Consider the following 22,105-nt stretch of genomic DNA (forward strand, 5'->3'; position numbering starts at 1 on the left):
TCTTCTGACTATTATTAATTCATCATTGTCATTAGGATATGTCCCAAAAACCTTCAAACTGGCTGTTATTAAGCCTCTCATTAAAACACCACAACTTGACCCCAAAGATCTAGTTAATTACAGACCTATCTCGAATCTCCCTTTTCTGTCAAAGATACTAGAAAAGGTAGTATCCTAACAATTATATTCCTTCTTAGAGAAAAGTGGTATCTGTGAGGATTTCCAGTCAGGATTTAGACCGTATCATAGTACTGAGTCTGCTCTCGTTAGAGTTACAAATGACCTGCTCTTATCATCTGATTGTGGTTGTATCTCTCTATTAGTGCTACTGGATCTTAGCGCTGCGTTTGACACTATCGACCACAAAATTCTTTTGAATAGACTAGAAAACTTTTTTGGCATTAGTGGAAGTGCATTAGCATGGTTCAAATCGTACTTATCTAACCGCCATCAATTCGTAGCAGTGAATGAAGAGGTGTCATATCGATAGGGGCAGTATGGAGTACCTCAAGGCTCAGTACTAGGGCCATTACTCTTCACGCTTTACATGTTACCCTTGGAAGAAATCATCAGGAAACACGGTGTTAGCTTTCACTGTTATGCTGATGACACTTAGCTCTATATTTCTTTGTGGCCCGGCGAAACATACCCATTTGAAACGGAATGCATAGTCGATATAAAAAACTGTATGACGAGTAATTTCTTACTGCTTGTAACGGGGTGAACGAGACGAGAGACGTGCGGATCCATATGCAAGCTTTTATTCAAAGACATGGTCAAAAAACAGGCAAGGGTCAGACAATGGCGAACAGATATATATAGGGCAAGGCAAGAGAGTAATCCAAAACAGGTGTGGTTGATCGATGGCTAACAATATCCAGAGGGCTTGACAAGGGGGGTAATCCGATAACACGAGCAAAAGTTCAGGCGAGGGTCAAACAGAGTCCAAACAGAGCAGGGCAAGAGAATAATCCATAGACAGGCAAGAAATACGAAAACACGAATAAATAAACAGACAAGAATAAACAGACAAGACTTGACAGGACTAGAATAAACCAGAATCTCAGGACTGGCTCCGTAAAGTAGCTATCACTTGGAGAGCGATAAACGCAATACAATACTCTGCAGTTTGAGAAGGATCTGAGTGGGTGTAATATAGTGTGTGTGTGATTGACTGCAGGTGAGTCAAATCAATGCAATGTAACATGGGAAATGTAGTCCAGGGTGACATGTAACAGTCTGTGTGGTGTGAAAGTCAATATAATGAAAGGGCGACCTCTGGTGGCAATCGGACGGAAGGAGCGGCTCCCAAGGAGCGGCTTCCAGACACTCCCAACATAGTACAATCCAGGAAGGTGTTGGAGCGAAGGCGGAACAGGGGGAGGGATGGAGGGCCAGGTCCATGTGGAAGTGGAGGGACAGGGGACTGAGGCAAAGCCAGCAGAGCCGGATGCCAGGGCAGAGCCGGCAGGATAGGTGGAACTGAGGACCACCACAGCAGAGCAGACGAGTCCGAAGATCCCCACGGCGGAGCTGAAGACCCCCAGAGCCAGACAGAAGACCACCACGGCGGAGCAGACGGAGCAGAAGACCACCACGGCGGAGCGGACTGTGCAGAAGACCACCACGGTGGAGTAGAAGACCACCAGAGCCAGACAGAAGACCACCACGGTGGAGCAGATGGAGCAGAAGACCACCACGGCGAAGCAGACGGAGCAGAAGACCACCACGGAGGAGCAGAAGACCACCAGTGACAGACAGAAGACCACCACAGCGGAGCTGATGGAGCAGAAGACCACCAAGGTGGAGCAGAAGACCACCACAGCGCAGCAGACAGAGCAGAAGACCACCAAAGCCAGACAGAAGTCCACCACGATGGAGCAGAAGACCACCAGAGCCAGACAGAAGACCACCACGGCGTAGCGGACAGAGCAGAGACCCATGGTAGAGACTGGGACCTAGGAAAAACTGAGACACAAGTGACAGACAGAGCATATACGGTCTCAAAGACCGAGGCCGGGAGTGCAAAAAGTTCATCAATAGTCTCCCTGGTGACCACTGAACGGGCAGACAGTTCATAAACAGGCTCACTGACCGAAACTTGACAGGCAGACAGTTCAAAAACAGGTTCGTTAACTGAGACCAGATAAGCAGACAATTCAAAACAGGGTGTGTTGGCAGAGATAGGGTGAACAGACTGTTCATAACCAAGAGTACTGACTGGAACTGAACTGACAAACAACTCATGAACTGAGGCAGATAGTACGACATCAGAATTGTCAGTGGGATGGAAACAGACAGGTGAATTAACGTCAGGTTCATTGAGGGAAATGGGACTGGCAGATAATTCAGACACAGATTCATGGATAGATTCTGGATAGACTGACAGTTCATGATCAGACTCATTGACAGAAACTGGCAAAACAGAGAGTTCAAGTTCACAGACGGCCTCCATAGTCATGACAGGACAGGCAGAGAGTTTACAGATGGCCTCCATAGCCGTGACAGGACAGGCAGAGAGTTGAGGTTCTGCAGCCTCAGCCGCCACCTCTGGCAATCCTTCCGCGGACGTCGCTGGCTCTGGAACTTCGGCGGTAGTGAACGCAGCCCATACACACTAGGCTTGCCGCGATAGACGGTGTTGACGGTGATGCCGCAACACCGGTTACGTCACTTGCCCACCGCGTCACCGACCCCCACCGTCGTTTTACAAGCCATTTAAAAGCGAAGGAAAGTGAGGAAAAGAGGGAATGCCCCGCCCCTGCGGTGATACCGGTATTGTCACACGCCGATTAACCGGTGGGAAAATTTCCTCACCGACACAACCCTAATACACACCAGAGAGAAATCCCACATATGGGAAATGCAGCAGACAAGGGGATTACTTCTGGGGCAAAAGGATTTGAGAGTGCTGGTTTAGGGATACCAGCAGCACGTGCTGACACCAGCGGTGGGTCCTCCACGCTGGATGCCAGTCTGGGATACTGAAGAACAGACCTTGAGGATCTGGGTGCGACAGACAGGAAGTGACAGGACTCTGAGCGAACAGCTGTGACGTGACTTGACACTGGACGATCAGCTGTGACTTGACGAGACTCTGGACGATCAGTTGTGACGTGACTTGACTCTGGAAGATCAGCTGTGCATGACTTGACTTTGGACGATCAGCTGTGATGTGACTTGACTCTGGACGATCAGCTGTGACGTGACTTGACACTGGAAGATCAGCTGTGAAGTAACTTGATTCTGAACGTGACTCCGAACGAACAGATGTAACTTGACTTGACTCATGAAGAGCAGCTGAGACATGACGGGGCGGTTGTTGTAGCGCGAACTGGTGCGTCCGCCATCTCAGTCACAGACGCGGTGTCGTGTTCCTCCTCCACGACATCCACAGTTAATGAAGAGCCAACACACAACAAAGCATAGTCCATAAACTGACAAAGTGATGAACGCGGACCCTCGCGTCTAAGCTTAGACTTTAGTGGTTGATTAATGCCTTCGCAAGAAAACTCTATCAACACACAGTCAGGTAAATCAGAGTAATAGGCAATGGCTAGATTCTCTTGCATATAGCCCTCGAGCGATCGCGTGCCCTGCTCAAGGGCTAATAACAGTCTTGCAATGTCCATACCTGGCCAATGTTCATCTGAAAAGCTGCTGGATCCTTGTGTGGTCGAGTATTCTGTAACGGGGCGAACGAGACGAGAGACGTGCGGATCCATATGCAAGCTTTTATTCAAAGACGTGGTCAAAAAACAGGCAAGGGTCAGACAATGGCGAAGAGATATATATATAGGGCAAGGCAAGAGAGTAATCCAAAACAGGGGCCAGTTGCATAAACGGTTTAGACTAGTCTTAAAAAGTTAGTCATTATTTTTTTTCTTTCAAGACTCTTCATATACTTTTTAAATTCAGTTATGAAAAGGTAGATTGGTCTTTTTTATATTGGAAAAGTAAGACTGATTACCCCTTGGCAACTGCTAGTTGGTCAAACTAGTTCTTAAGTCTTAACATGGTGGCTAAATATATGCAACTGGCCCCAGGTGTGGTCGATCGATGGCTAACAATATCCAGAGGGCTTGACAAGGGGGGTAATCCGATAACACGACCAAAAGTTCAGGCGAGGGTCAAACAGAGTCCAAACAGAGCAGGGCAAGAGAATAATCCACAGACAGGCAAGAAATCTGAAAACACGACTAGCCTAAACAGACAAGACTTGACAGGACTAGAATAAACCAGAATCTCAGGACTGGCTCCGTAAAGTAGCTATCACTTGGAGAGCGATAAACGCAATACAATACTCTGCAGTTTGAGAAGGATCTGAGTGGGTGTAATATAGTGTGTGTGTGATTGACTGCAGGTGAGTCAAATCAATGCAATGTAAGCCACGGACCGGATTCATGACACTGCTAAATTCTGAAAAACAGAGGTGTTAATTATCTGAATTAATTAGTGTAAATTATTCGAAAGCCATGTTTCTAGCATTTGTAAAACTGCATTTTTCCCTATGCTCGACCTATGCTCTCAATGTCAAATGCAGAAACGTTAATTCATGCGTTCATGACCTCAAGGTTAGATTATTGTAATGCTTTATTGGGTGGTTGTTCTGCACACTTAATAAACAAACTCCAGTTGGTCCAAAATGCAGCAGTTAGAGTTCTTACTAGAACCAGGAAGTATGACCATATTAGCCCGGTTCTGTCAACACTGCACTGGCTACCTATCAGAGACGTCAAACGCCCCCTCAAATTTTTGAGCCAAGTGGATTTTGAATGCAGCTTCAAAAAGACAAATTCAGCAGAGACCAGGACAACTAGATGAGCCCCAGAGACAGATCCCCAGTGAAGACCTTGTCTCCTAGACGGCCATTGGGACAAGACCAAGGAACCAGATGAGCCCTCTGCACAATGTGACTTTGCTACAGCATGGATCAACCTGTTGATTCGTCTGGCCGGAGGAGAACTGGCCCCCCGACTGAGCCTGGTTTCTCCCAAGGTTTTTTTCTCCATTCTGTCACCGATGGAGTTTTGGTTCCTTGCCGCTGTCGCCTATGGCTTGCTTAGTTGGGGACACTTAATTTCCAGCGATATCGTTGACTTGATTGCACAGATACTATTTAAACTAAACTGAGCTGGACGATGACATCACTTAATTCAATGATGAACTGCAAACTGAAAATTGAGTGTTTACTATTGTCCTTTTGTATTGACACACTATTTTCCTATTTGATACTGTAAAGCTGCTTTGGCACAATCTGTATTGTTAAAAGCGCTATATAAATAAAGGTGACTTGACTTGACTAACTCAAAAACCCCTTTTCCCTTGTGTTAACTTAATGTAAATTTTATACATTATTAACATATGTGCTTTGTTGTAGTAAAATATAAAAACCCACAACATGCTATTTGCTAACAATGAATAAATGGAGAAACTCTGCAAAAGCTGCAGGCCTTATATATGACACAATAAAATCCATAATATCTGATACAATGAATCTCATACAATGGAAGAAGCTATTTTGGAATTTCTAAACTTGTGCATATAATAACTGCCACAAACACAAACCTGTGAACAGTATACAGACACACATATTTAAGTACGGACAATGGCTAATGTTTCTAATGACAGATGATCAGTTTTGTTCATTCTGTAATGAGTATAATCCTAACATACCCTCTAGTGGTACAATAGTGCTACTATGAGTCTCAGTTACAATACATAGAACAAGTCACAACAAGACAATTAGTAAACAATAAATGTACAAACATGACAAGTATTACTAGTCAGATTGCTTATGTATTTTGTTTACCTACACTACCGTTCAGTAAGATTTTTTAATGTTTTTGAAAGATGTCTCTAATGCGCACCATGGCTGCATTTGTTTTATTAACACATAGTAAAAACAGTAATAATGTGAAATATTATTAAAATTTAAAATAACTGATTTCTATTTTTAAAATGTAATTTATTCCTATGATGACACATGATGCTTCAGAAATCACTCTAAAATGCTGATTTGCTGCTTAAGAAACATTTCTTCTTACTATCCATGTTAAAAACAGTTATGCTGCTTAGTTTTGTGGATGCTGTAATAAAAACAGGATCTGATGAAAAGAAAGTTCAATAGAACAGCATTTATTTGACATTTTTTGATCTCCTTTTTAATTCCTTGCTGGATCAAAGTATTCATTTCCTGGTAGAAAAAAATAACTTACTTAACCCACATTTTTGAATGCTGAGGTATGTATCTTATTAAACATTTTTCTTGAATAATCATATAACCATCATCAGTTCCATTATACATTATTATACCATTCATATTTTAGTACTGTCTGATTTGACATACAGTTTATATATACTTTGTAATATTTAGTATTAGTGTCAATGCAATGTAAATAGCTCTCTCAACAAAACACTAAAAATGTACAAAATACTCCACAAGTGCATCAGAACCTGTGAGAGTAAATCTAAATAATGTGGCCAGCCGCAGGTTCAGCTCGAATACATTTGAGGAGAGAGGCCTTGTGCTATAACCTCTTCCTCACACCGTCCTATTGCTGTCTGCCTGCTCATCAGCTGAAATCACGAACTATTCTGCTTGGCTGTGGATTGGAGGACGGGAGATTGGATTAGAGAGAGAGGGTGAAGAAAAAAGAAGTTATTTGGGAGGGGGAAAGGCGAAGCTGCTCTGGTTCATTCATACAAAAAGGAAGGGGGAAAAAAACACCAGCCATCTTATTTCTGAGCCGCAACAGCAGCCGTAACCATGGCGACGTTGCTTGATGAGCTCATAGGCTCTGCAGTAGGACATCTCTAAAGGTGAATGGTGGAGATGCCACTGAAAATGTGAAGAGGGGCTAAGGAGGATTACTACGCTTTTTAGGAGGCGTTTATATTATGAATAATTATATTATGAATAATAGTAATACGGTCGCCAGCTCTAACCCCAGTTAAAATTCTAATTGCTTAATTCTGCAAGTATTGCAATTTGTTAAGAGAGCATTTGGACACTCCAACAAGCAGAGCATTGCAATGATCAATTCGTGAGAAAACAAAAGAATTAATCAATTTTTCAGCAACAGAACAGGTCAACATAGGCCGAATATGTGCAATATTTCTAAGATGAAAAAAGGAGGTCTTTACCGTGTTCTGTACAAAATTCTCGAATGACAGGGTGGTGTCAAAGATAACACCAAGATTTTTTAGTTTACTGTGTAGCTCTAGGGCAACACCATCAACTGATAGATCTATAGAAGCAGCATTTCGCAGTTGGTGGGGAAAGCCAAGAAGCATAACTTCAGTTTTAGAGCTATTCAGACAGAAAATTTTTAGACATCCACAACTTAATCTCAGAAATACAGTTGGAAAGATGAGGGACATCCACAAATTGACCAGGTTAAGAATGTATATAAATCAGAGTAACATCAGCATAGAAGTGGTAGCTGAGGTTAAGGGATCTTAATAGCTGACCAAGAGGATAAATATAAATGCTAAAAAGCAGGGGACCAAGGACTGAGCCCTGTGGGACACCAGTACAAACAGGATCCACATCAGATCTGAAACCATCCATAAAAGACAAATTGACTGTGACCCGTAAAATATGACCTAAACCAATCTAGTGCAGTTCCAGATACACCAAAGACAGTTTCCAGTCGATTTAGTAAAAGCATGTGGTCAACAGTGTCGAAGGCTGAACTAAGAACGAGTAAGATGAGAATCGAGAGAGCGCCAGAATCAGAAGCTAACAGTAAGTCATTAACAACAACTTTAACCAAGGCTGTTTCAGTGCTGTGCAGTTTCCTAAACCCAGATTGAAGGGGCTCAAACAGATTATTGACCGTTAACAACACCCTCTAAAATTTTAGCAATAAATGGAAGATGAGAAATTGGACGAAAGTTACTGAGATTGTTCGAATCACTGTTTCGCTTTTTTAATATGGGAGTGACAGCAGCAGTTTTAAGTGCTGTTGGCACAACACCAGTGGCCAAGGAGTCATTTATTATTGTAAGAACAACAGGGCACAAATAACCAAAACAGGATTTAAATAAACTAGAGGGCAGGGGATCAAGTATGCAAGTGGAAGCTTTCATACGAGCTAATTATAAATTGTTAAATAGTGTACAAAAAAATGAATGCAGAAACTGTAAAAAAAAAAAAAAGAAGCAGAAGGGACCAGTTGTGTTGGAGCTTTTATCAAGCTCCAAATCTTTCAACAGGGCGAAAAAGAAGCCTAACCAAAGGAGAATTTGGGGGTTTTCAATAAATGCTTTGTTTTCTGAATAGATTCACCAAGCCCTACTAAGAGAGGATACTAAATGTAAAGGTAAAACAAAGCCTTGACAAGTACGAGCCCTTCAAATTCAACACAGAAACCTACACCCACAGTCTAGTGCTAAAACTCTTCCAATGTATTACAAATATTTAACATTCAGATATTCAAATTAAGCAGATCTTTATACATCATTCTCCTTGGTTGTTTTAGCTATATGAAAGGAATCTAACAATGTTAACAAAAAAAAAGTCCATTAATAAAATCAGAGTTATTAGAAAGTTCCTCAGGACAGTGCAGTGGGAAAATAAAGCCTCAGGTGAAAAACACATTGACCCACGTCACAAATCATGATAAATATGAGAGCTGGAAGGACTCTTATCTATATTTTCACAGGCAGTAAAGAAAAGAGAGTTCATTGAACACTCACACAGCCAGCACATCACCAATGGTAAAAATTCTTATTTCAATGTTTGCACACAACACATGCTTAATATCAGTTTAAACAGATGGAGGCCCAGATCAGTGAGCAAAAAGCGTGTTTAATACAAAATAAAAGTAAACACAATTTTTCTCATCAGTTTGATATTTTCAACCACTGAAAATTCCCCATCTACCCAACTATTTGTTATGAGCACGTGAACATTCCTGATAAACCAACAATAATCAGTCCATTCTCACCATCTGAAGAGGTCAATAATGTGTCCATGATTTAAAGAAAAAAGGAAAAAACATTTAAAAATCCAGTTTAAAGGTGACATATCATGAAAATCTGACTTTTCCAGGTTTTAAGTGCTATCAGGTCCCTGGTGCATCTAGCAACCAAGTAAACGTGAAAAAGATTAACCCAGTAACTTTGTTTTGGTAAGCCTTTTTCTGCAAGCATTTGAGAAAATGAGCGCGTCTGATTTCGCTCCCTTGGTGATGTGGCAAAGGGATCTCATAATATTACCGCCCCTTAATCTGTAAGCTTCCACCCAAAGCGCCGTCAATTTGATTTTGCAAGCGACAACAGTGTACCAGCTCTAATGCCATGGCGAAGGTTTGAGCAAAACATGCTAACTGTTCTGTCTTTGTCTGCACAGACCAGCACAGAACACTATTTAGATCTAAACTAAACATGCGATTTATTTCCCACCAGTATACCTTCACAGACATAACCGACTGTTTTTGTAACTCATGTGTTTTTAACGTAAACTTGTGTGTGAATGAGAACTTAGTTTAGTACTCACATGCTGTGCAGCTCATTTGCATTTAAAGAGACAGGCCCGAAAAACGGCGTGTTTCTGCTTCCACTCAAAATAGGCATTTTCAAAATTATATAATAAATCTTTGTTGGTCATGTCGGTTTCACATGGTTTTGAAAAACTTTAAGAAAAGTTTTAAACAAACAACTTTCAAGTAAAGATTTTCTATTAAATAAAAATGCAGTGTGGTGTAAAACCATCAAGACAAAAGTTTCTAAATGTATTTTTCAAGGTAAAAACTATGTGCTGTTGATTTTGTGGACAAAACGTTAAAGGGGTCATATGATGCTGCTAAAAAAAACATTATTTTGTGTATTTGGTGTAATGAAATGTGTTCATGCTAATGCAGTTTGTTTGTTTTCTTTCTAAGTAATAAAATATTATTCCAAACTACTTATCTTTTCAGAAATGTAATTCTTTTATCTTCATTATGATTTCAGGACAACATCAAATATTTTAAGAATAGAACTGACAAAAAACAGTGTCATGTCATTGACAATTATACAGAGAACCTATCCAAATATATGCAGTAACATTGTGATCAAGTCTGCTAAAAAAGTGTCAGAAATGACTGCCATTGTCTTTGAAGCAATAATATGATTCAGAAATTTTTATTTTTTTTACACCGCTCCATTAAAGCCTTAAAACTTTCCATTAATCAGAGGAACAACCTGACAGAAGAGTTGCTGACTATTGTCTTTATCACAGTAATTTCCCCCTTTCAAAGCACTCTATAAATGGCAGAATAACATTTCAAGTAGGAACATGCCAGGTTGTAGGATCTCCAGAGCCTGTCCTTCATTTAAGATTACAGGTTTGACAATGGCACAGCTGTAAAATGCCTTTTACTTGTGAACCCAAAATCATTTCAAAAAGCAAGAAGGTAGCATTCAAAAGAAACACATTTAAATCATGAATGGGCTAAAAAAAACTATCAAAGCACTAGAACATTTATTATGTTCTGACTGTGCACCTAAAGCCAGACAGAGCAAACAAATTAATTGACATAGATTTGTGCAGAAACCTCTCCGTGTTCTCAGAGTCTCTTGCGAGTCCACATACACAGAGGACTGATAAGAGCGTGCAAGAATGGCAGTTAGTGAGACAACACTCAGCAAGACTCTACCAAGGTGACACATGAGTAAAGCCGGCGAGGGAGAAGGTGAAGAGTGCAGGTTAGGCTCCAGGTTAAAGGAGAGGGCTGCTCCGCAACAGATCTCCTTACAGGCCAAAGCTCAAAGCCACAGCTGGGCTTTCAACCGGAAAATTTATCAAAGTATATTTGCCCAAAGTGGAAGCTCAGATATGGACTGTCAGGCTAAAATATATAGTTAATGAGTGAAAACAGAACTTCATACTGTTTGTTTGGCTATTTTAGGACCACACATGATTCTCAGCACAAATTCATGTAGTTAAATGTCGTCAACATCAAATTGTCAACAGTTGGATGAAAGAAGTAAGAGGCTAATTCAATTTTTTCATGCTAATGTAATTTACAGTGTGACCTGTATAACTTGAATTAAATAAAATTATATATATATATATAATTTTATATATATAATGGAGGTACGGTAATCTCAAGTGATATATTATATATGGATAATTATGGATATTTACAGTCTAATGGGGTTATTTGTAAAATTAAATGAATACATAAATCATTTTTGTGTTCATAACAATAAATTACTGTTAATAATTTTTAAAACCCCAGAAAGTCACTGTAAAAAACAAGAATTTCTACAAAAATTTGACCACTTTTCTGTTCATCTTTCTGACTGTTATTTCAACTATTCCTAAAATGAATAAAAAAATGCAACTAACATGGACTCAGTTTTCCCACATAGAAAAAGTTAAAAGTACATGTTTTAAAAATTGAATGCGTCATTACAGTAGCTTAATAAAGATATTTTATTTTATATGGAGCCGTTTTCTCATGGAGGTCGACATGCTGAGTGCTGAATACAATCCATTTTATTGTGGTAACCTCCTGTTTCCAGACACTTTTACCCACGGAATGAATTAATCATGGCTTTTGCTTTTGTGTGAAGTTGCAGCAACTGCACTACGGTCAATGTAAATCCAAGACAATGGACAGCACAACATCAACAAAAGATTACTGACTGAGTGCACCTTTAATTTAAAAATTAGATTAGAAGTGACACTAATAGTCAATACTGAGCAATAGCACATCTGCACTTGCATCAGGTTTTGTGGGTGTTTTGTTTAAAGCCCATGGCAGGAGCGGTAGATTTACAATGAGGTGTTGAAAGTGAACCTGCACAGGCATCAGCGTCCCAAACACCACATCAGCCAAATATGCAGTAAGACACCACACAAAGATCACAACGCAACATGACTTACTGCTGACCTCTCACACACAGACATGCACAAAATGCTTTAATCTCTGTGGATGATCAGGTGTTATCAACACACCTGATGACACATCTAACAAACTTTAACCCCTAAAGCGAACTGGAGAACAAGGAGCAAGTGGAGGCACAGAGAAGGTCAAAAAGACACAGTTTAATTATACAGCACTTATTTAAGACATTACTCATCAAATTGTATTCGAGTCTTTAAAAAGCACCAAATAAATGGTTAAAACTGCAGTAAAATACTCACAGAGTAGACCTTGTTAAAAATAAACTTTAGCTGCTCTTTTTGGGATCCCTCTGGAGAGTGTGCAGAGCTGTAGGTGCTACACACAGCCAGGAACATTTAACTGTGTCTGGTGTCTATCTTACAATGCAATTGTTACCCTAAAGAGGTATTTTAACCAATGAAATTTAGTTTTGTTTGTATTAATTAATGTGTTTGATTCAACAATTTAAAATAATTGAGTAATATATTATGGTCAAAAATAATATTACAACTTGAATAAAACCAATTAATTGTTTATATGTAACATTTTACAGGTAAATAAAAATACTTTTTTTGTTTAGATAGTTGCTGAAAATTACAATATGAATGCATCTAAAATGTAAGCAGTAACTTGTATTTATGTATAATATTATTGAATCCTTTATATATCTTAAATATATTTTTATACTTTCATAGATATATTTTATATCCCTTAACTCTATCCACAAACCTGTAACCACTTTTAATCAACATAATGAAACAGACAGAAATATGTACAATAACAATATTTTTAGTAACAATAGATGTAAACATATTTAAATATTTTTTTTTTTGCAAATCCAACTCCTATCTTTATAACCAAATCTGACCATTTTTAAAAAAAATATAAAGTTACAGTATAAAGAAAAACGTCTCTAGGTTACGTATGTAACCATGGTTCCCCGAGGGAACGAGATGCTGCATCGAGATTCGCTTTGGGAACGCCCTTGCGTGACCGCGTATCCGGCAGAGAGACGTGACGTCTCGCTGCTCCATTGGACTGATTTGACACGTGCTTCAGAACGCGGTCACGCAAGGGCGTTCCCAAAGCGAATCTCGACGCAGCTCGAGTTCCTGAAGGGGAACTAAGTGTAATCACTATAATTTATTCCAAAAATGGCTAAAAAGCACTACCAAAGTAGTCCAAACGACGACATGCTGTATACTATGTACTCTAAGGCAGTATACAAAAGTTTTGTGTTAGGTAGACAGTCAAAATTTTGTTAAAGTTGTTAATATCTGAAAATCTTATCCTGACCCACTCCGTGAGACACACATATCTTATTCAAACACACACATCACCAGAAACACATTTGGCATGTTTCGGCATGTAGAAATTTGTAATGAAGCATACAAGAGCCAATGAGCATTTGATATCACTGACGTGAAACCTTTGTTGCTTCTTGAGGCAAATTTCGAACTTTTTAAAAGTGTAGAAATTGACGGTTACTTTTACTACTGAGGAAGGAAATTAATATTGTTAAATAAAGACTTGGATTTTAAAGATTTGTAATTACAGATTACAGAAATATTGGTAACACTTTATTTTAAGGTGTCCTTGTTACACGTTACATGTACTTACTATTATAACAGCACTTAATTATGCATAATTACATGCAAGAACCCTAACACTAACCATATAGTATATGTATTTAATTAATATCACTCAGTACTTACATGTATAATTACACTGTAACAAGGACACCTTAAGTTAAAGTGTAACAGAAATATTTAGTATTGTTTAAAATGATGTAATCCTTTGAAGGCACCAAAAGTAACCCAAAACAAAATCAAAAGTTATCATTTCAAAATAAGTAAACAAGCCAACTGCGTTTAATAATGCAAATGAAAAGATTATTTGGGATTTGTAAACATTTGTATGTCTGTAAGGTTGTTCACATATTTTTAGATGCTGTCAGTATTGTATGTTTTTCCTATGCAAATGTACATTTTACATACGTTTTGCATAATACACATACAAATAAACATGAGATTGCATTAACCTGTATAACCTCATTGTGTTTTTGGTTTCAGAACAAACCATTTTGCACCTTAGTTTTAAGTTCTAAAACATTACAGCATATTGTCATTGTAATAAGAAGTTGATTTCTTATATGATATATGAAACAGGTACAACATATAGCCATAAAACCATGACACTTGTGGTCCAACTGCCGAAAATGTTTTGTCTGAAAAGGAAAGTTGACTATGACTGAGCCAGGCTGTCCACACATTCCTACATGATGCTGATTTGCTGATCCATTGGCAATTTCCCTTCATTCTCTTCTGCACTCCTCCCTTTCCTCCTATTGAAGACAAGGCTTCTAGGGCTTGCCACAGAGTTCCCTTTCCTGTCCCCCAGCCTTCCTTCCCATCGGCGCCAAAGCAGACCTGCCACCACAATCCATGTGTATACACAACCTCCAGGGACGTTGTCCTATCACGGTCCTTGTACATTTCCGCCCTGTGACAAGCTGATCTATGGACAGCCATCCACATTCCATTAACACAGTCCTGGCAGATGCTGAACGTGGAACATGTTTAAAGAGGGATTCTCACTTTTCAACAAAATGATTACTATTCTGCAGACACCTTGAGGAATCTCCTTAAGAGTGTGGTTACCAATAAGGCTCTAAGTGGTTCGTGTTTTGTGAAATCTAAAACTTCACGGTCTCTGGGCGACCTCCAAGTAATACAAAGACATGGGAGGTAGCCATCCCAATCTACCCAGAGTATAAATCTTCAGCCCATTTCATCCTGACATCCAGCAAAATGATTACTATTCTGCAGACGCCTTGAGGAATCTCCTTAAGAGTGTGGTTACCAATAAGGCTCTAAGTGGTTCGTGTTTTGTGAAATCTAAAACTTCACGGTCTCTGGGCGTCCTCCAAGTAATACAAAGACATGGGAGGTAGCCATCCCAATCTACCCAGAGTATAAATCTTCAGCCCATTTCATCCTGACATTCAGAAATATGGGGTTTGAGTTACACATCTCGAATTTCTAATAATTTAAAAGAAAAAAAATGCAGGTTATGTTTTTCACACTTTGTAGAAAGTAAATCTAAGTTCTCCCAGTTAAAATAGTTTTGTTTGCTACATGTACAAAAATGATCGCCATTTTTGTAAGGCAAATCAAACAAAAAACACCATTAAAAGCAGTATTATCACATAGCTGCTACTCTCATGAACATTTCCTTCACTATAGCTCTTATATCTTACTATTATGACTGCATAAAATACATCTAAATATGTTTCAACTTTGAGTGCAAAAACACCCAGGCTGTTTACTTCAAAAGCTTTGATATAAGCTTGAGTCAAACTCCATGTCTGCAATTAAGTTTTACCAGACAGTCTTCAAAGATTTGAGAAAAGGTTCCTTACTTAAGGTGAGTTAATGTCACCCTTAGCAGATAAATCACTGAACACAAACAACCTCCCCACCACTCACACAAACAGGTATGAACTCTGCTTGACACTACTTGTTTGTCATGCTTACGATAATCACACACCTTAGGGGCCTGTGCTATGTCAAGACATTTTTAGCACTAATGGAAACTTTTTTAACTGTCTAGATGGCAATGTCTGTTGGCAGGAGTGAAGTCTGGGTAATGCATCTAAAGAAACACATTCTAAACTTTTGAGTCTTCACTTTTGTTGGTCCTGTTTTACTGCATAGAAGGAAGAAAAAAACTCAAGGACAGAATATCTATAACCCTGCCAACATTTGGTTTCTTAAGATGCTGAATGTATAGTTATCAGCAAGTAATAATTTTTAACATAAGTTAAAGGAGTTGTAAAAAGGGGACATTTTTATATAAAGCTGCTGCATAAAAAAGATAATAATGCTTAATCTAAGAACTTAATGGTCCAGAACCATAACTGAGCAAAGACAAGCAGATTCTAAAATTTCATTTTAATCTTGCATTCTAATTTATATAATATGGGTACATAAAAAATAGGTACATAAATGTTTATGTGACATGATACACAAGCATAGAGTGACCATATATCCTCTTTTTCCCAGACATGTCCTGGTCAGGATTTCTAAATTGCCTAAAAGCAATGTAAACACACATAATGTATGAGGACTGTAGAAAGCATATCAACATAAAAACAAAGCCAAAACCTGGACATTTCAGGCAATTTTGAAATCCCAGCCAGGACATGTCCAGAAAAAAAGAGGACGTATGGCCATCCAACATGAGCAAGATGATTTGTTTAGGTTCTATAATGATTAAATGACCATTTCAAATATTCTTATAACAAAATTTTTAAAGGGGTGGTTGACTGGTTTTTTTCTAGGCTTGATTGTGTTTATGGGGTGCAGTCTAACATGTGTTAATGCTTCGTTTAAAAAAAAACATTATTTTCCACATAATTTACCTTTATTCCACACTGCTCTGTCCCTTCTCCTATAAACGCGCTGATCATTTCCTGCTTTTATGAAGCCCCTCCCTCAGAAATAGACGATGGGCTCTGATTGGTTAGCTAGCCCAGTGTGTTGTGATTGGCTAAACCGCCTCTAATGCGCATCTAAACGTCCCGCCCCTCACCCCAGCGGCATGTGCTCCGGTTGTATTGTAAACAATGGCATTGTCTATATTGCTTATCAGTTTGAGCCTGATTGAGACGCAGAGGATATTAGTAAAGAGGATTGCGCAGAACCTGTCCAAGCACGACTCTTAATGGTATGTTTTTTGTTTGTTGTTGTCTCATACTTTTAGATACGCTGTTATTTGTAAATGCTACTGCTTCTGTTAGCTTTTAATATACGGTTTTATCCTGATTAAAGCTTTAATACAGTATGGCAGTACAGTACGCGTGTCCATGTTTAACGCTTCTCATAGCTATGTGAAAGTGTATAAATGGAACAGTTCATTGTTGGAGCTGAGCTGATGATCTGAATGAGAGAGAGCGAGACGGAGAGAGATGCAGAGCAGAGCTGGGGGTCGCGAGGAACAGGATTGAGAACCGCTGCTTTAGAACATTGATTTTGAAAACTTGTGAATCCATTAGAAGACAGAATTGCGAATCATATATGAATAGATTTTTATGTGCACCCCTAGTTTTCTCTTCTTCTTCTCTAAAGCAGCACAACATGGCCTCGCCCCCTTCGTTGCATTTTCCCGAGTGCGGGGTTTATCTGGGTTTGTGACGTCACGAACCCGGGAAGTAACTCGTTGTAGTCCCTACCAGCCGTTTTTGTAGGCATTAAACTGGCAGAATTTTAAAAGACGATATCTCCGTTTGCATTGAACTTTCAGCATTGTAATTTTGCAGATATTGCTTATGCTCAAACAGCAAAAGAACACACTAAGTCGGGGGGAAGTCGTGGCCTAATGGTTAGAGAGTCGGACTCGTAACCCAAAGGATTGTAATTTTGCAGATATTGCTTATGCTCAAACAGCAAAAGAAATTACACACTAAGTCGGGGGGAAGTCGTGGCCTAATGGTTAGAGAGTCGGACTCGTAACCCAAAGGTTGCGGGTTCGCGTCTCGTACCGGCAGGATTGTAGGTGGGGGGAGTGAATGTACAGCGCTCTCTCCCACCTTCAATACCACGACTGAGGTGTCCTTGAGCAAGGCACCGAACCCCCAACTGCTCCCCGGGCGCCGCAGCAAAAATCGCTGCTCCGTGTGTGTGTTCACTGCTGTGTGTGTGCACTTTGGATGGGATAAATGCAGAGCACTAATTCCGAGTATGGGTCACCATACTTGGCCACATGTCACGTCACTTTTTCACTTTCTAATTAACGTTAAAAAAAGTGAAATTGCAATCAACCACCCCTTTAACATGCTGAGGAAAGGAAGAGAAATATTGCATTTTTAAGTCACTATGTTAAATTGTTATGGCCTTTCTGTTTTTCTGTCAATCATTGATATAAGGAATGATAAGCAAAAATAATCCTTTCAAACTACAATAAATGCTTAGAATGTTGACTACATCAATTCCTACAAAAGACGCTACATCGCAAAATCAAAAAATCTGTTATCAAATTCTTTGCTATAATAACAGCATGTGTTTCCATATATGAGCTGATGCTAAAGCAGGAATTAATAGTTTATTTTATATATATTTGTTTACAATCTAATAAAGCAATAAAATAAAACAACAAATAAAACAATAAACTGATTAATTAAAGGGCTTTGTCAGATAATGAAATACTGTATATAGGCCTAGGAAATAAAAAAAACTGAAAAATACCCAGAGACTGAATGTTTCCTTTAAACTAATACAACAGTCCAAATCACTGCATTCACAATGAATAATCAATCATTTGATGAGTTGGAATGTAGATCAGCCCATCAAATCTGCAAATACTAGACATTCCAAAACAAATCATTCAGTACCAGGTAGTGGAATGAGAAGAATTTCCCTTTGAGAGCTGATAGTGCAGTGATATGTACAGGTTTGTTTTATGTTTGCATTATGTGTGATTGGAGGCCCATTTCTTCACAGTCTCACCCTTGAAAATATCCTTTGTTTCCACAGCCTTATGTACGATGAGTCAAAACAACTACGGGTGGAATATAAAATGCTTCACATGCAAACTGATAAATTTTTTCACTTTCTTGATATTTACTAATATTTAGACCTTTTTAATATGTTGTTAAAGGTTATTACATTATAAATATTATTATAAAACAAATTACACTTGATTAAATCAATGTTTTGAGGCAGTGAAAGAATAGGAACTTTCCACAGAGATAAAGCACATCTTTGTGTAACTTCATTTCTGTATGATGTATAATCCAGTGCAATGTTTTAACTTTCAACCTGTTTCTCCTTCAAGTAGACGTCAAGATTTATGGGAGTGTTAGAGCAAAGAACCCGTCAGAATGGATGGTTTAAAAGTAATAGCAAGAGTGGCCTTGATCGTGTTGTTTTTACAATAAGAAAATCATTCATAAAATGTGTTTCTGCATGATACTAGGAAGCATTGGATTTAATGTATCTTGGGCTGTTGACCTCAAATTCAAAAGCAACATTTAAGGACTTCATAGAGCCTACAGTTTTACAATAAATCTCACTGCACGTTCCTCTTGTCACATTCATTTCTCCAAAGTTGTCAAATTTTAAAAAGGGAGAAAGTTTTTTTCCAGACATGAAAATGAATACATAAATCAACTAGTTCTAGCCAACTGGTAGCTGGCATCTGGTGACTTTATCATATAAATGCAGCTAACATATTTATGAAAATAATATGAATATAAATAACAAACTGCAACACAAAACTCTCCAAAGTACAACAGTTCAATGAAATAAATAAAAAAATGTGATGGTTCACTCAAGGAGGTCTGGGAATGCCACATCCCAATAAATTATAAAATGACTACAAATTGTACTTAATAAAAACGCTTACCTCAAAGTATAAACAAAATATATACAGTAAATATAAAGTATGCCTTGCTAAATATCAATTTTCTTTGTAAATTATGATATCTCAAACTTTTTTTTTACTTTTAAAACAGTTTTTACAGTCAAATGCATTTTCTCATGTGGCAAGGCATTTTTACTTTTTTGCATTCCTCTTAAAATGCCCACTGTGTCCAGAATTTCTTCAAGCAGATAAACCTCACCTCATAAGAACCTCATATTAAATTTTCTGCATTTTCAATTTGCAAGTGCACCTTACCGGCATCTTCAATATGGAGAAGGTTGGCAAATTTCTCTCAAACCTCTGCACCCACACATCACTGTGTTAAAATATCTCCCTGGCACATTATTCCACATAAAAACAACTTGGCTGCTTCCTTCCAGCAAGGGTCCCAGTGTGATGCCATTTGCTCAGGCTTACCTATGCACTTGATCTCGAAGCCCCGCGGTGGGTTGAGGGCTCTCCGCGTCCATCCTTCCCTCAGGACCTCCAAATGATCCTCCTTGCCTTGAATGAGCAGAACATGTTCATCTATCCAGCCCAAGAAGAAGGTCTCCGATATGGCGTCCGTGACTTTCTTATTCCAGAAGTGCTGCATGTTCTCCGCTTTGAAGTCGGCGAATATCTCGTAGCCTGTGTGATGGTGCTGAAGCTTCTCCGTGACCGCGGCCGCCTCCTCGGTGCTGACCCGCAACAGCACTATGGCCAGGGAATGGGGCGCTATCTGCAGGAACTTCTCCATTCTCCGGCGCGTTTCACACGCAGGCCACGGCGCGGATTGCGACCCTGTCCGATGCTCCGCGGCACTCACACGGTGTTTTATTGCGCACCTTATTGAATTTCCAAAACGAACACATTGCACCGTATTTCAGTTTATGTCCAGGAGCCGAAGCGCTGCGCGTGACGGCGGAGGGTCCACCAGCATGATACGCGAGAGAGACGCCAATGTCATTTATTCATCAAACAAACGCTTACAACGCCGCGTTCCGCACGGTGCGCCCATAGCCCGATGCCAGCGGTCCGGTGGGCAATGTTAACCTGGCGCTGCACTGCTGGGCAAAGCGGCTGAGCTGAATGATCGATGGGTCGGTCTGTCCGTATTAATAGATCTCAACCTGCCTCTTTCCACACATCTCCCGCGGCATTCTGCGCATAAGCGAGACCGACTCCTCCAGCATCGAGGAGGCCTCTTGAGCGGTGGCTTGATCGATCACTGCATTCATCGGTGATGTTTGCTGGCCATAAAGCGCAGGAGATGACTTCATCCCTTCTTATTCATGTCTTCATTTGGTGCACTCCGTGGTTGCCTCCCAGTCGGTCTTGTGAACTATGGGGCGTTCATATGGACCGCACGCTTTCTGGTGTCACACTCGCAACCGTTAACTCGTCTCGGAGGCGTCGGGCTCTTGTCCCTGACCAGGCGCAACGCCTGGTGTCCGGTGCGGCGGCGGATTATTGGACGCGTCGACGGAGAGCGCGTGGATCACCAGATGTTTTCCTGACTCCACCTACAGGCGGCCTTCAAAACATCGCGAGGACAGTGTGAGCCTCGCAACAGGTGAACAAGGGGAAAGCAGAACGAGAGCTGGCGCTCACAGATTAGGGCAATGCATTTTAACACTTTTCACGACAGGAGAAATGATAGGGTGGACTTGTAGAGGCGATGAGAGGTCAGGCTATGTCTGTATGCTGTGTTTATCTCATTTAACCGGCCTATTCCTTGTATCCGGTGCCTTTAGTTCTTAATACAGGCTATGGCATAATGTTGCACTTATGTATAATTATAATGGGCTAATTAAAAAGAGAAAATAGGTTTTTTATATATTACACACAATGCTTTGGGTCTAAAACAAAAATATTCCTTTAATCTTTTATATGTTTTTGTCCACTCTTTTGTTTCCATCCTATTTAAGTTATTAATCAAAGTTTAATAATATCATTGTTGAATGTCTATCCTTCAAGACAAACACTCATGTAGGCCTAGAGCATGTGTATCTTAACAGTAAACAAAGAATACAGAGAAATCAAAAGAAATGTACACTTGTGTAGTGAAATATACACTTTTCTGTTTTAAAGGTTATCAGGAATATCAAATAATATCAAGAAGTGTTCATAATTTCATAGAAGTATAGGCTAAATGTATTTGTCCATAACAGTGTAGATATTTTGTGTCAATTGTTTAAATAAGTTTGAAATGTATGATTTGGAATGTTTTTATGATTAAACATATACATGTTTCATGTTAAGGTGCTGAATTGTAGAAATGCCCCAACCACAAATGTGGTGGTGGGGATATTAATAAATTAACACATTGATATTAATTATCTTAGTTTACATATTTTTTTAATCCCTTTTTATAACTGAAATGGGTACTTAAATGCTTAACTTGAGGGAAAAAAAACTTTGGAAGTTGTGTATTTCTTCTACCTTTTGAGGTAGGCAGTGTGAGATTGTGGATTGTTATCTGAAAAGAATTTGGCCTTGTTTGCATTTGTGTGAGGTTCTTTTCTCTAAAGCCTTGATCAAATAACTTCTATACAGAGAGCAAGGGCACCCAAGCTTTCGTGTCAGCTTTCGGTTCCCAAGTTCCCAGGGTGTTTCCTCTTGTTTAGTGATCTGAGAATCGCTAGAAAGAACAAGATTGAATCTTTTAAAACGGTCTCTTTTTAAAGAAAATCAGCAGATTATCTCAAAAGTGGAATTTAAAAAAATTAAGTTAAGTATCAAAAAGTTATGGTAGTTTAAATTTACTGTAAAGAAAATGCACTATATTAATTTTATTTTATATATAATAAATATTTTAC

At 39.3% G+C, this 22,105-nt stretch overlaps 1 protein-coding gene across 1 annotated transcript in view; it reads right to left on the reverse strand.

The window, feature by feature from the left end:
* The window catches only part of stox2a (storkhead box 2a), a 50,652-nt gene extending 29,763 nt beyond the window's left edge, over nt 1-20,889 (reverse strand). Inside the window, exon 1 of the mRNA XM_016563789.1 lies at nt 19,722-20,889. Coding sequence (XP_016419275.1) covers nt 19,722-20,043 — 322 coding nt within the window. The 5' untranslated portion in view covers nt 20,044-20,889. The remainder of the gene's footprint in view (nt 1-19,721) is intronic.
* Nucleotides 20,890-22,105: the final 1,216 nt, after the last annotated feature.

Source organism: Sinocyclocheilus rhinocerous, unplaced genomic scaffold (assembly GCF_001515625.1).
Source record: "Sinocyclocheilus rhinocerous isolate Xijiao unplaced genomic scaffold, SAMN03320098_v1.1 scaffold590, whole genome shotgun sequence".
Lineage (NCBI taxonomy): Eukaryota > Metazoa > Chordata > Actinopteri > Cypriniformes > Cyprinidae > Sinocyclocheilus > Sinocyclocheilus rhinocerous.